A 16,731-nucleotide genomic window follows, 5' to 3' on the forward strand; every position below is an offset into this window, starting at 1 on the left:
AAAATACATTTTGGTATACAGGTGTAATACACTCAATTGGCAGTTTATTAGGTACACCTAGTTGAAATCAATACAGTGCAATACATAATTTCATTTTATGGATATTTGGGCAAAATGAGTCAGGGGGGTATTACCAGGAAATTGGGTAAAATCCTCGATCCAGCCATGGTACAATATTTGCTCGGTTGTGTGAATACCTGATTTTTAAGCTCGCCCCACTGATCGTGGTGAATGTGTGTTGGAAATCCAAATTTGAGGGGATAATCACTGAATATTCTTAGACTTGGATGTTGTAGGGTTTGCCTGTGCAAAGTCGGTGAAATGATCTACAACTACCAATATATACTCATAGCCGCCTTTGCACTTGTCAAGATGAAGGAAGTCCACTGACACAAGCTCGAATGGCTGTGTAGTGACAATGTTTGTATGAGGGCTGGAATTTTTAAACAATGTGTGTTGCAGTTTTACAAATACATTGTATTATACTGACTTTACTATTACCCAATAAATAAATACAAAGTACTTGTTGGTTGTTGTGATGTATTTGTGTTGCTCTGCTTATTAAACATTATTTTCACACCACAACATGTGAACATTTTATTTAAAATATTTAAACATTCAAAAAATAGCAATGTCTCCTGTATTCAGCAGAGTTTCTTGATTGGTTCACTCGCTCCACGTGAAGGCCATGTAAAGTGTTTTGTTAGGCGGACATAACACTTTACATGGCCTTCCTCGCAATGTTACTGCTTTCATTCACAACACAGCCGTACCGTACTAATATGTCCACACAACCAGATCAGTACAACTAAAGGACAACAAATTTTCTGAGAATGTACTCCATTAAAATCAATATTTAAATTTATGTTTTATCTTTTTCTCTTCCTACCAACAGTTATTACTTTTTTTGCACCTCGTGGAACTCATTTGTAATTGGGTCCAACTCACAAACTTACTCACTCACGATAGGGAGGCTGCAGATTCTCCAAAAGGTAAACAATGTAAACATACTAAGAGTAGATTTTTCTGGTTTTCATGTTTTTCATTTCTCTTTGTTAGTACAGAAGTAGATACCAATTTAGATGGTAACATGAGCAGAGAACCTCAGAACTAAAAGACACTTGAAATTCTCAGAAAGATTCACTATGACAGAATCCTGCTAGACAGAGGTTTGCCAGGAACAGCAACACACACAGACACACACACACATATCCATGAACACCCAGTATTCACCTGCCATCATTAGGTTTCAGGTGAATTTTACTGTGTTAACAACTGCGTCAAAGCATCTATTTGCTATGTGTCAGAGCAAGCATTTCTGTTTGCATGAAAGTATGCAAAGACAACACTACATGTACTGTTACTGCACACAAAAACCAAACAGTGTCTTCTTTGAAGTGTTTTGTGGGAACATCTGACATCATATGAGTTTGGCTACTAGCAGCTGATGTAACTTGTAGCAGACAACGAATGATTAATTTACATGGCCAAATAGCACAGTGCTTGTGAGAAATGTTCATTATTGTGTAATTACTGCACTTGTTCTGTGCATTTTTTTTGCACACATGAACTCCCACATATTACTTACAGCTAGAAACATGGTTCCAATTCTGACATTTTAAACATCTTTTTCTAATGTATGCTTTTATTCAGCTTTTTATATCTGTTATTGTTTTTGAGTGAACCCACCACTGCCAGCTGCTCTGTGAACGCAACAGCAGACTTTGTGTTATTGTGTTCAATCCTCCTTGTCTCCCGTGTGGAGATCAATGAGGAAGAATGCACCAAGCATGCATGCCCCTGACTCTGGGATAAGTGCATATCCGGTGTATTTCTCCCTGACAGAGAGATAATGCAACCTGACGCCTCATTCTTAACCAGAGAGACATGTTGTACATACCGTTCCTGAACAAAGTGGTAACTGCGACTACAACAGGAGGCAAGTGTTTTATTCAGTGCTATTACATCGGGTGAGGTGTATCTTTGGACATCACTGCCCAAACTGGACTGGCCCTCTGCCTCCTTCACGGGAGGGAGTGCTGGAGCAACATCTGTGTGTGTGTGTGTGTGTGTGTGTGTGTGTGTGTGTGTGTGTGTGTGTGTGTGTGTGTGTGTGTGTGTGTGTTGTGCACTGGGCAGCCATGACACGCCATGTGAAATGGAATGAACCGAATTCACCTCGGTGACACAGAGAATTGGCGAGGTGGAGTGGGTGGAGGAACTTGTTCTGTTAGAAATGTGTTTAATTTTAATCAAAACATTGTCAACAAGCAACAGCTCAAATCAACACCAACATTACATTAGTTAACATCATGGACAGCATGTTGGGAGGGGGTTTAAAACCTCACCATCATGTCGCGGGGGGGGGGGCTGGAGAACACAGCTAATTTCTGCACTGTTGGTTTGCAAGTTTGAGGCACACAACAAATGTAATCAACCTAGACCAGGCGTGCAGTTGTCATTAGATAATTGGTTGAACAGGGTTTCAAATCTATTGGATAAGGAATCCAAGGGGGGGAGTTGCCATAGTCAGTGTCCAAGTACCACATTCAGATGCGTAATTGATTCACTCTCTGAACACGGTGGAGCCCTTTGGCATAAATAAAGAACTGAATTTGTCATGTATCCTCTGATTTGTCATACTTGATGGATGTTTGTATCTGTACTTTAGGTACTTTTATTTCTGTAACTTTTTAGAAAGCTTCATTAGATTTGAAACCCTGCTCAATCAATTATCTAATGACAACTGCATACCTGGTCTTGGTTGATTACATATGTTGTTTGCCACATGTCTTTGTCCACTCTGACTCTGATGAAGACACAGTGGTGTCCAAATGTTAGCCTGTTTGCACAATTAAAGGCCATGAATTAATCAGTGTGCTCCAGTCTCTTCTGTTCTCTGGAAGTCTGCTGTCCTCGAACTGAGAAACACCTGATTTAGCTGCATTTTGCTTGAAGATGCGTGGAGAACCATGTTTTAGCTGCAGTCCAGAAAGTCAGTCAGTGTTGTGTCACCAGAGGGTGTTGGTGTGGGGGGTGTTGGTGTCATCAATCGTGAGCTTCGACTTGCTCTTCTTGCAGCGGAGCATCAAATCACATGCTGAAAGTGCTCCCGCCACTGCTGGCATCTAATCTTGGGCAGCTGTCAGCAGTCTGTGGAGGATGGTTGCTGCTGTACACCTCTCTCTGCATGGTCTTGTCCAAGGCACTCAAAGCATTTTATCCTTATGTTGGGACATATTTTAGTTTCAAAAAAGTCAAACTGATGGGATCTGATAATTTTTTTCTTTTTTATCAGTCTTTCAGTCTGTACTATTTGCTTTTGCTCTCTGGGAGGAAGGGTAGAACACAAACACAGAGGTGATTTTCTCCTAAGGGCTCTATGACTACTGAACTAAACTTAAACTTCCACTTCCACCTGTATATGTACTCATCCTTGCTAATGTTTCATATTACAATCACAATCAATATCTTAATCATACATTCTAGTTATAGAACACTTTTCTAGGTACTCAAAGAAGCTTTACATGACAAATTAGGTAAGCTTTATGTATTTTTGTTTTTACCAACAAGCACTCATAAGTTGTAAGAATTTTGAAAATACAAACTAATTTGAACTGTAAAGGATCAGTTCACTCACACACAAAAAAATTAATTAAAACAAAGCATTGTGAAGGCATATGTGAGGTGTTGACATGATGTGATTTCTGCCCAGTGCTCTGAATTTCAAAGTGAAGAAATTCAAAGAAGCATGGGTAAACGGTGGGAGTAACTATGACTCAATTAAGATCTTTTAAACACTGCCCCTAAGGAGTAAATTCTTAAAACTTTTAATTGGACATCAAATATGATAAATTATTATATTTAATAATTTTCATTTTTGAATAATATTGTAACTTTTAAGTTTTCTTAGTCTATGGCTCAGGTAGTTGAGCAGGTTGGGAAACAATTGTAGGCTTGACAGTTTGATCCTGACCCTGGATTCTCCTGGCCTTATGTCGAGGTTCCTGCTGATGGCCTGGTTCTATGTGAGTCAGTGAATGAGGGGCATTGTCAAACACTTTGTCCACTTAGAAAAGTTATTGTTTAAAGGTTCTATATGTAGTAATCACAAATTAATTCTCATTAGTGACACCTGTGGCTCTTAAACAAGCTGTAGTCGACATCCTGGTGCTGACTACAGCTTAGTCAGACTATTGCAGGTGATGTCTTTTTCCTCACTTACACTTCTCATAATTACATAAAAGATCTCTAACATTGTGTTTTGCACCATGATTCAGCAATGCATCTCTCACTCCCAGTCACCCCACCCCTGCCCAGTTCTGTTAAAATGTTGCTACACCTCATGTACTCTAAGTTGACACTGTAGCTAGAGGATGACAGTAATCAAGGATGTAGTACTACCAGCACATCCTGTGCTATTCATGATCCAGATGCAAGTTATCAGATGACCTTGCTATGAGACACCAACAAACTGGACTGATGCAAAAAGAACAGTTCACAGTTTTAAAAGACATAATGCAGGTTTTGTTGAAAGCACTGTTTGAGCATATAGAGTCGGACCTTTTAGGCAGTGGTTGAGTGACGTCCCCATCAACATAGGGACATTTATATTCCTTTAATTTTTTTTTTAACTTGGCCTTGTGATTCTATTAATTGAATGCATGTATGTATGATTTACATTCTGTTACTTTTTTAAAGTGTTATTAGTATTATATTAATGCAAAAGTCTATGTTCATATAGCTAACATTTCGTTATTTGCATTATTAGAATTTTGAATAGTTCAGTAAATATTGTATTGACTTTATTGAGAAGAGAGAGATTTTATTAAAGGATAAGACTTGCCAGAAACGCCTCATAGAACTGCAAATATATTTGTTTAATGGATTTGATTAACTGCCAAGGACGATGTAGAAATAACAACACTGCACATGTGAAACACATGAATGGTTTGTTCCCGGCATATTTGGTATGTGGTGAAATCATGAAGAGGGTGGGAGCAAAACAATGAGCAATCTCAATATAAAGGGCCGTCGACTACAGTTTGACTAGTACCTGCTCTGGTGACAGCATGCCCACAGTGGCAACCATGACGTGGAAATTAGTGTGGTTGTGTGTACTTGCTTTGTCTGTTTCTAATGTCATCAATATTCAAGCCAGACGGGGTAAGACACTAAATATTTTCTGTGGAATTTATATTGGTGGTCTAGCAATAGTCTAGAAGATTATCTGTCACTACATTTTTTGTTTTTCCAAAATATTGTTCTCACATACAAACGAGGAAACTTAATAATACTGGCAAAACCTTTTTCTCTCATTTTGCTTCCCCAGTTCGCAACCATGTCAGCAGCATCTGCAGCACATGGGGCAGAGAGCACTTCAAGACCTTTGACGGTGATGTTTACCAGTTTCCTGGTATGTGTGAATACAACTTGGCCTCTGACTGCCATGACTCTTACCAGGAGTTCTCGGTGCACATGAAGAGGAAGGAGAATGATGGAGACGCTACAGTCAGTTATGTGGTGGTTACCATCAATGACCTTTCTTTCCACCTCACCAAGAGCCAGGTCACTGTGAATGACCATCTGTAAGTAAAAGTCACATAGCCTGTTCAAGCAACTGTACTTCACTCTTCTCTGACATTTGTGCGTTTTGATTAAGTTAACATTCTCTCTCTCCCAGTGTCAAGATGCCATACTACAATGCTGGGGTACAAGTGGAAAAAAATGCTGTTTACATCAAGCTCCAGTCCAAAGTTGGCATTACTGTCATGTGGAATGGTGATGATGCAGTCATGGTAAAAGCTCAAAATAAATATTTTCATCTACTGCACTTTATGTGTGTGACATAGAAACAGATTGTTGTATCACATCGAGAACATTAGAGAAATTTTGGTCTGTAAATTATTCATAGTATGCCAGAGGAACTGGCTCAATGTACTTGGTCATATTTATATTTTTTCATCATTGATAAAATCACTTTCTTTGCCTTTTAATATGTTCTTAGTATATAATTGTTATTTAAATTGCAAAAATCCAGAACTTGTTATAATCCCTTGCTGTGTTGCTGTGTCTATTGTAGGTAGAGGTGGATCAGGATTATGCTAATCGTACTTGTGGACTTTGTGGAGACTTCAATGGTGTTTCTGTCTACAATGAGTTCATTCATAATGGTTGGTTATTCACTTTATGTATTAATTCATTTTATGTTTTGACAAACACATACTGCATACTACTACTATATTCAGTCTTTTACTGTATCTTTGACATGCAACACTATGAATATAATCACATGCAGGCCTCAAAATTAGCCCTATTGAGTTTGGCAACAAACAGAAAGCCCACCGTCCAAACGATGATTGTGAGGACCCCTATGAACAGGAGGATGAATCACCAGAGAAACAGACTGTGCGGGATTCTTGCAAGGAGTTTGTGAGTTTGTTATCCACCTAGTATTAGCAATATGTAGTAATATATCCTGCAACAAAGTAATTATGTCTCTACTATCCTATTTTTCACCTTTAGCAAACCACCTGTAAACAGATGCTACATTCAGAGTCCTGGAGCTCCTGCACCAAACTGATTAACCCTGAGCCTTACATCCAAGCCTGTGTGCAGGACATGTGTGGCTGCATCAACAGTACAAATGACTTATGTGTCTGCAGCACACTGTCTGAGTTCTCTAGACAGTGTTCCCATGCTGGAGGACAGCCTCCCAACTGGAGGACACCTCAGTTCTGTGGTAATGTTTTTCTGCTTTGTCATCATCTTTACATGTTGTATGATAATGTTTGAAAAGAGTACTGAAACACTGACATCAGCTCACTGAAAAGCAGCTAATTTAAAATGTACTCAGAAAAAAGTAACTGATTTACTGTGAGAAAATTATTTAATGTGATTTTATTAAAGTTTATTAAATGTGATTTTGTCATGCAGTTGAGAGTTTTAAACTAGATTATATTTTGAAAAACTGCATAAAGGGAGGCCAGATAAGTTCTACTTGGCTGACTTTAATGCAGTGAAGTTACTGTGTTAAAGTTTACTAGTTACTGTACATTCACCCTTTATATACTATGGAATAATTCACATTAACTCACATCTTACTCAGTTTATTTCAACAGTACCATCTCTTCACAGCTAAACAGTGCCCGTCCAACATGGTTTATGAAGAGAGTGGTTCTCCTTGCATGGATACTTGCACACACTCGGACACAAGTTCACTGTGTGAGGATCACAAAATGGACGGCTGCTTCTGTCCTCCTGGTTAGTGCTCTTCACATGTTAACCCATGTTTGTCACTACATAATACTGTTTATAGTTTCCTGCTTCACTTATAATTACACTTTTATATAACTGTGACCTCCAATGTCACACATTTCTATTTCAGGAACTGTGTTTGATGATATTTCCATGAGAGGGTGCATTGCTCAATCTGAATGTCAGTGCAAGCATGACAAAATCTATAACTCTGGTGACGTCTACCGACAGGGCAGAAAGAATTGGTAAGTCAAATATTTCATAATGTTAATTGGGGTGGCTGTGGCTCAGGAGGTAAAGCAGGTTGTCCACTAATTGGAAGATTGGTGGTTCGATTCCTAGCTCCTCCGGTTTGCATGTTGAAATGTCCTTGGGCAAGATATTGAACCCCAAATTGCTCCCAAAGGCTGTGCCATTGGTGCGTGTGTCTGAATGATTAGAAACTCCTCCTGATGTACAGGTTGATACTTTGCATGGCAGCCTCTGCCATTAGTGTATGAATGTGAATGGATCAATGTGGCATGTAGTGTAAAGCGCTTTGAGTGGTCAGAAGACTAGAAAGGTGCTTTATAAATGCAGTCCATTTTAGCATAATGAATTATCTGGTCTCATTAATCATGTGTAATTTTTTGTAAACCTCAAACTGTTTGTGTTGTTTCAGTACATGTTCTGAAGGAAGATGGGTTTGTGAGAGCCTTCAAATACCTGCCACATGTGCTGTTGAAGAGGGTTCACATGTAACTACCTTTGATGGGAAAACTTTCACCTTCCATGGAGACTGTTATTACACCTTGGCCAAGGTGGAAAACAAGGTGAATGATTCATATTCATACAATTCACTTGGAGAAAATATATAATCAGTTGATGTAAAATAAATCCAATGTTACTTATGTAGTTGTTCTCGTACTGTATATATTTCAGAATGATGCTGGTCCAAAGTTCACCAGCCTGGTGCAGTTGGCACCATGTGCAAACCAAGAGTTTGACACTTGTCTTAAGGCCCTTAAAATCCTGCTGAACAATGACAGAAACAATGTGAGTTAAAGCCTGTCACTTGAGATGACTGTCGACATTTATTAATTCACACATATCTGCAACACTCAAATGATCAATTCTGTTTATATTCAGGTATTAATGTTCACTTCTGATGGGGCAGTAAAGCAGAATATGCAGACCATTAGTTTGCCGTACCACTCAGGTAGGTCACACAGTAAGAAGCAGTATTAAATATATTATTTTCATCCTTCATTCATGCTATGACATCAAAATATTATACTATTGTTTGTATTTCTCTTCTTTCAAAGGTGACATCAACATATTCCACGCTTCATCCTTTCACATTTTGCTCCAGACAAGTTTTGGATTGCAAATTCAAATCCAGCATGTACCTGTCATGCAAGTGTATGTCAGCCTGGACCAGAGCTACAAATCAAAGACACGTGGTAAGTTTTACATTTTTCTTGACATGAAGCATTGGTATCATCAAAAATATATCAGAATACTTTGCCACACACAACCCTAACAGTCAAAAATGAAGACAGTATGACTGAGTGAAAAGACAAATGCTCAAAGCTCCATAAAAATTATGGTTTGTGACAATACTGTTTTCACATATTTCATACAAAAATGAAACAGCCTCCATTATTGTAATACATATTGGCCAAGTAGCTCTGAACAGGCAGACACACTGGTAACATGTGGTTTCTTCATTTTTTTAAATACTATATACTATATTATACTATACTGTATATTTAATGTTATCATTAATTGAAAAAATTACCCCCCAAAAGAATCAAACTCATCATTTAAGATTTACCTGCACATCTCAATGTAAAATGTCTGTTTGTTTGTTTTTTCATTTTATTCCCCAATAAATAATCCCTAATCATTGTGGGGTTATCATCTCCATTTTGTAAACTTACTATTAAATTTATTTGTGGTGCAGTTGGTTAACTTTGCTCTGCAGAAGTTCTGATACTCTTAAAAGTCCAATCTAATTCTAAAATATTTGGCATCATCAGGTTTGTGTGGTAACTACAACATGATCCTGTCTGATGACATGAAGACTCCTCAGGGGATTGTGGAGGGAACAGCAGCCACTTTTAGTAACTCCTGGAAAACTAACCTCATGTGCCAAGACAGAGAGGAAAGACTTGATGACCCCTGTTCCCTCAGTGTGGAAAATGGTAAACAATTCTGGTTGCTTACTCTACTGGTTATCTGGTGATTTAAACACTGATATCTTGTCTGCAAGTATTTTATACTTAAGGCTATTAGACGAACACTGTAGTAGACTTTGTAAATAAAAGAGTTACTATTTCTTCACTCTCAGAGGGATACGCCAAACATTGGTGCGCCTTGCTAATAAGTCCAAATAGTACCTTCACGCAGTGCCATTCAGAGGTGGATCCTGAGATGTATTACAAGGTACAGCAAAACATTTACTGTTGGTATTTCATTAAATTAAATTGCAATGAGGCTGTAATTTTCTAAAAGTGTTTGGTGTCTTCTGCAGCGGTGTATTTATGCAACCTGTAACTGCGAGAAGAGTGAGGCCTGTCTGTGTGCCGTCTTGTCCTCCTATGCACGAGCTTGTGCATCTAAGGGAGTGTTCTTGACAAATTGGAGAGACAATGTGTGTGGTAAGGATTTCTTTATTTGAGTGATGATTTCTGGAGTTTGATTAACATGTTCCCTTTCATTAGTTAGTCATAAAACTGTTAAATAACCATTCTTATATTGTGCACACAACAGATAAATACACAAGGAGCTGCCCAGCATCTCAGACCTTCTCTTACAAGCATCAGAGATGCCAGTTGACGTGTAGATCACTGGGCTCAGAGCAGCAGAGCTGCACTTCTGACTTCTTGCCTGTGGATGGCTGCTCCTGCTCTGAGGGTCTCTACCTAAATGAAAATGGCAAATGCGTCCCCATGGCAAAATGTCCCTGCTACCACAACGAAGTCTACATCAAGCCAGGAAAGTCCATAAACATGAAGGACAAGCACTGGTTAGTCAGTTGTTTCCATTTCAGTGACATCAGACTTCAAATCAATTATCCTAGACTGATGATTTTACTTTATAGAAAGTGAACTGTTAGTTTTTTAGTCCCTTTGTGTTGTATGCTATATCTTTTGTGTCATCTTCTAGTGTGTGCACTAATGGAAAGCTTCATTGCCGTTCTTGGGGACCCCACTCATCAAGTATGTTTTTTCTTTTTTTTCAAATACAACACAAGCATATTGTTGATACAATATATATGAAATCAGTTTCTACTTCACTTACAGCATGCCCCTCTTCGAAAGTGTTCTTCAACTGCTCCACTGCTGGCAAAGGAGAGCTTGGACTACAGTGTGCTCGAACTTGTTTAAATCTGGACAGCGATGATTGTGTGAGCCATTTTTGCCACTATGTCCAAATTTACCTCTCACTCACAAATGACTAGATCTAATATGTATTTCCTGAATTTAATGGTGGACAGTACATTACACTGAAGATGCAATGTTTTCTATTGCTGTGATCTTCTTATCCTTTCAGGACTCCACAGAGTGTAAATCAGGCTGTCGCTGTCCATTAGGCCTTGTTGATGATGGCAAAGGTTCCTGTGTGAAAAAACATGAATGTCCATGTCAGCATGATGGGCATCTCTATATGCGTGGAACACAAATTCCTAAGAAGTGCAACACCTGGTATGACCCTGTTTAGATATGATGTATAATATACCATGATAAACAAAAATTATATGTCTGAATGTTTTCCTTTATTATAGTATTAAAGGTAGTCAGTCATTCTGGAGAAAGATTGTTGATATTTGAACTAAACACTCAAACAAATACACCCCTCCCTTCATGTTCCTTCGGAGTCTCCACCCTCAAATTCATGGATGCACATCGCAAAGGCAACATCAGCTGTAGAGTCACTTTTGTTCCTCTCACACATTATCACAAGCAGAAAAAAAAATTGTCTCATGTGAGCGCAACAATCCATCAACACTCTCCGCCTCTCTGCGGCCTCCTCACTTATCACTCAATAAGCCCTGCATTCAGTGTCTCTGTCCACAGAAGCAGCCGTCTGTCAGCTGCAGCTCCTGGGGAGCTGAGAGGACAGCGGCCGGCCAAACTGCCTTCACCAGGCTAACTGACAGCAGAAATTTTCTGAACCAAAACATTGCATGTTGGCTCCATAAGAAAAAATTGACAGTGTTTGTATTTATTGATTCATTGATATGATTAATAAGTTCAAAACACATTTACAGCTGTATATTTGTGTGATTTAAACAGCTGCCTGCTCAGATTACGCTTCACTACATGCAACAGAAACAGACTTGAAGTGTAAAAAAATGCAGGGGGTCTGCGAGACTGTTTTGAATTCAGTCTCTATGTGAATTGGCCACGGTCTCTCTCTCCCACCATTCAATGGGTGCTGGAGAAGGGAGACTGTCATGTCCTCACACAGACAGCTGCTCTGATGACTTCCCCCTGCCCTGTGCACAAGCATGAATGCCCCCCAGCTGACTGGCTGGAATAGTGTTGTGTGGCACAGTCCAAGCCACTTTGTTTGTTTCCCATTTACAGAGCTAGGGCTGTGTATGAACACCGGATTTTTTTTCAGTGCACGCACATAATGGACAGCTAGCAGACCATGAGGAGATAATTGCTGAATTTGGCATAAAGTGTATTGATCAATCTTTCTCTAGAATTACTGACTCTACCTTTAACAACACTGTTATATTTACTATTTCTAACACACCTAGTACCTGCAAAAGTGGAAAATGGGAGTGCACCGAGAAAAAATGCTCAGGAACCTGCATTATTTACGGAAGTGGTCATTACACTACATTTGATCAACAAACATATGGGTTTCAAGGACATTGTGCCTATGTTGCTGTCAAGGTAAACAATGGATGTCAAAATCATCCAAATTACAGTTTTGTTCACCTTATTCTGCTCACCAGCCCTCATCTCAGAAATTAATAGATATGACATTCATAGAATTATGACTTACTGTTAATCTGAATCACGCTATGTTTACCTCCATTCACTTTAAGATGACTGCTTCTCATAACAAGGAATATGAATAAAAGTGCAGATAATTATACAATCTCTCTCTCTTTTAAGAACAAATGTGGCAATAAAACAGTGCAGGACAACTTTGGAGTTATCACAGAAAATGTACCATGCGGCACTACTGGCACCACATGCTCCAAAACTGTCCGAATCCAACTGGGGGTAAGACTTCATACAACACCTGACATTATAGTAATATATCAAACAACAGTTTTTACATTGCAATAAAAACAACATAAACCTCCTTAATATTGCAGCAAAAGGAAGTTAAACTGTCAAAGGGTAAATATGAAGAGACGGACCTGGGATATGGCAGTCAGATTCAGTACAAAATAAGAAGGGTTGGCTTGTATCTGGTCATAGAATCTTCCATTGGTCTGGCAGTGATGTGGGATCGCAAAACAACTGTTCGCATCCTGTTGGAACCACAGCACAGGGTGAGTCAAAGTTTAACTGAACACTAAATTGTTTTAGTGATGATGAATGATGAAGATTTTAAAACTAGATTTTTGAGACGCTGTGCGTTTCTTTGCTCATCTGTAGTATCGCTGTCTTGGCTGATCATGTTCTAGTGCCACTAAAGCTTGGTACAGCAATGGTATTGATACAGAGTACTATTGCTGAAATCCCTGAACCACTTATTAAAATATTTCATAACATATGAAGTCAATATAATAGAATATTCTGTTTGTCAATATTATACAGGTATAATAATTCCTGTGTGTTCCTTGTTATGAGAAAGACTATTAATATTGAATATCGTCCCTATATGTAAAATAACTCTGTGACTCTTTTGTTTGGCTGTACAGGGAGAGGTATGTGGCTTGTGTGGAGATTTTGATGGTGATGGACAGAATGACTTTACCACCCAAGGTCAGCTGACAGTGAGCAATCCGTTAGAATTTGCTAACAGCTGGAAAGTGTCCAGCACTTGCCCAGATGTGGAAGCGAATGTAGATCCTTGTGGAGCAACACCCAATCGACATCACTGGGCAAAAATGATGTGCAGCATTATAACTGGAGATACGTTCAAAAACTGCCGCAATAAGGTAATGACATATTTGTTTCTGATTTATCATTATTTCAATTTCCATGGTTTAAAATATTAAAATCGTTTTTTAAAATCTATCTTACATTTTGATAACTGAACAGGTAGATCCTCGTCCATTTTATGATAACTGTGTGAAAGATTCCTGTGCCTGTGACACTGGAGGAGACTGTGAATGTTTCTGCTCAGCAGTTGCAGCTTATGCTCAAGCTTGTAATGAGGCTGGTGTCTGTGTTGCATGGAGAACTCCAGAAATCTGTCGTAAGTAATCAAACTTAAATTAAATTGAGGTCTTACAGCTTTTTTTGTCCCAAAACCCAGTTTTTAGATCCCCAAATTCTTATAACCCCAGGAGCACTGACCCCAGAAACTGTGAGATTTTTCAAAATGCGTGTGATGTATTCTTAGTTATGTCATTATTTTCTTTATAAACAAGGTGTCTAATATTCTGCCGTTTATTTTTTCCTCTAAATATATAGTATATTGAGACATTAGCCACATTTACTCATCTTGAAAATGTAACAAATATGTGAGTTTACACCAAATTTATTCAAAGCTAAAATAATTTATGTATATAATAGCTTTAGATTGTTATACTCTTAAATTCTGTGTAATTTAGTCTAACAAAATGTAACTGAGTGTTTTTAGTTTTTAGTTGTTTTGTTTTCTGGCTGTTTTTTTTTTTTTTTTCAAAATTGCCTTCAAGTTTGTTATTCAACAGTGAGCGTTTTACCAAAAGATCTATGATAGTTTTCTTTTCATTTAAAGAAAGTGATAACTTCCTACATTTAGTTAAAACTAAATACAATTCTCAGGCCTAAAAGAAATATAATGCTAGAATGTTTTAGGTGGAATTTTACAGAGATTAAATTAGTAGAGATTAAATTAGTTATTATTAGTCAACATTTCCTTTATTTAAAAACATATCTTGTATCTTTTCATTCTAGCTGTCTTTTGTGACTACTACAATAACCCGGGTGAATGCAAGTGGCACTACAATCCTTGTCACACACCTTGCTACAAGACCTGTTTGAATCCACAAGGAAATTGTAGCAACCCTATACCCAACCTGGAAGGTAAGAGGTCAATTCACAACATGCTGTCTTACCTTAAATCTGATAAATGTGTTTTATGTTAAAATTTTTGAATGCTGAGCTGATCCTATTTGGTGTACTTTATGTGATAACATATTAAAAGAGACCAGGTCAGTTTCAGTTTCCAAGATTTTAAAAAACGATGTTAATAACAATGCTCCTATTGTGAAAACATAATGTATGATGCTTTATATTCTATTTTAACAGGCTGTTACCCTGAGTGCCCAGTGGATACGCCCATATTTGATGAGGAGAAGCAGAAATGTGTGGAGGAGTGTGAACCCTCTACTACAACTGAGGGCCCGACCACAACAGAGGAGCCAACCACAACCACAAAATCTACAACCCCAACCACCTTACCTCCTATTACAACTGAGAGGCCGACGACAACCACAAAATCTACAGCCCCGTCCACCGTACCGCCTACTACAACTGAGGTGCCAACAACAACCACAACGACAAAATCTACAACTTCGCCAACAACTCAATCGACTACTTCTGCCACTACTCGGTGTACTCCAACGTGTGAGTGGTCAGAATGGTATGATGTAGATAACGCAAAAGACAAAAGTGACTTGGAAACATATGAGAATATCAGAAATAGTGGTAATGAAATATGTGAAAATCCAAATGAAATTGATTGTAGATCAGCAGCTCAACCTGACATGGATTTCGATGACTATTTGAGTGAAACTCACCAAGTTGTTTCCTGTGATGTGAGATATGGCTTAATATGTAGAAAAGAGGACCAGATAAGCCGTCCATTCAAGTGCTTCAACTATAAGATCAGAGTTTGCTGTGAGGTATGTCGAACCACAACCGCACCTACTACCACAACCACAAAATCTACAACCCCGACCACCGTACCTCCTACTACGACTGAGGGGCCAACCACAACCACAAAATCTACAACCCCAACCACAGGACCTCCTACTATGACTGAGGGGTCAACCACAACCAAAAAATCTACAACCTCGCCAACAGAACCCCCAACTACAACTCAAGGACCAACCACAACCACAAAATCTACAACCCCAACCACCTTACCTCCTATTACAACTGAGGGGCAAACCACAACCACAAAATCCACAGTCCCGTCCACTGTACCTCCTACCACAACAGAGGGGCCAACCACAACCACAAAATCTACAACCTCCACCGCCGTACCTCCTACCACAACAGAGGGGCCAACCACAACCACAAAATCTACAACCCCGACCACCGTACCTCCTACTACGACTGAGGGGCCAACCACAACCACAAAATCTACATCTCCAACCGCCGTACCTTCTACTACAACTGGTGGGACAACCACAACCACAAAATCTACAACCCCAACCGCTGTACCTCCTACCACAACTGAGGGTCCAACCACAACAGAGGGGCCAACCACCACCACAAAATCTACATCTCCAACCGCCGTACCTTCTACTACAACTGGTGGGACAACCACAACCACAAAATCTACAACCCCAACCACTATACCTCCTACTACAACTGAGGGCCCGACCACAACAGAGGAGCCAACCACAACCACAAAATCTACATCTCCAACCGCCGTGCCTCCTACTACAACTGAGGGGCCAATCACAACCACAAAATCTACCACTCCAACCGTCATACCTCCTACTACAACAGAGGGGCCAACCACGACCACAAAATCTACATCCCCAACTGCTGTACCTTCTACTACAACTGGTGGGACAACCACAACCACAAAATCTACAACCCCAACCGCTGTACCTCCTACTACAACTGAGGGTCCAACCACAACAGAGGGGCCAACCACGACCACAAAATCTACATCTCCAACCGCCGTGCCTCCTACTACAACTGAGGGGCCAATCACAACCACAAAATCTACTACCCCAACCGTCATACCTCCTACTACAACAGAGGGGCCAACCACGACCACAAAATCTACATCCCCAACCGCTGTACCTTCTACTACAACTGGTGGGACAACCACAAAATCTACAACCCCAACCGCTGTACCTCCTACTACAACTGGTGGGACAACCACAACAGAGGGGCCAACCATGACCACAAAATCTACATCTCCAACCGCTGTACCTTCTACTACAACTGGTGGAACAACCACAACCACAAAATCTACAACTCCAACTGCTGTACCTCCTACTACAACTGAGGGTCCAACCACAACAGAGGGGCCAACCACGACCACAAAATCTACAACCCCAACTGCTGTACCTCCTACTACAACTGAGGGTCCAACCACAACAGAGGGGCCAACCACGACCACAAA

The 16,731-nt window shown here is 39.6% G+C and overlaps 1 protein-coding gene across 1 annotated transcript; it reads left to right on the top strand.

Annotated features, from left to right (window-relative positions):
* Window positions 1-5,090: 5,090 nt before the first annotated feature.
* Window positions 5,091-16,614, top strand: muc2.1 (mucin 2.1). Its single transcript, XM_042411739.1, has 27 exons — window positions 5,091-5,166; window positions 5,333-5,588; window positions 5,684-5,798; window positions 6,083-6,173; window positions 6,299-6,432; window positions 6,526-6,742; window positions 7,138-7,263; window positions 7,388-7,502; window positions 7,919-8,069; window positions 8,179-8,292; window positions 8,386-8,455; window positions 8,562-8,699; window positions 9,279-9,443; window positions 9,590-9,684; window positions 9,773-9,899; window positions 10,012-10,267; window positions 10,408-10,460; window positions 10,563-10,648; window positions 10,795-10,946; window positions 12,011-12,149; window positions 12,375-12,485; window positions 12,581-12,760; window positions 13,133-13,372; window positions 13,476-13,632; window positions 14,319-14,447; window positions 14,673-16,163; window positions 16,304-16,614. Exons 1-27 carry the CDS (start codon window positions 5,091-5,093, stop codon window positions 16,612-16,614), a joined length of 5,295 nt encoding a protein of 1,764 aa, XP_042267673.1.
* Window positions 16,615-16,731: the final 117 nt, after the last annotated feature.

Source organism: Thunnus maccoyii, chromosome 5, assembly GCF_910596095.1.
Source record: "Thunnus maccoyii chromosome 5, fThuMac1.1, whole genome shotgun sequence".
NCBI classification, from domain to species: domain Eukaryota; kingdom Metazoa; phylum Chordata; class Actinopteri; order Scombriformes; family Scombridae; genus Thunnus; species Thunnus maccoyii.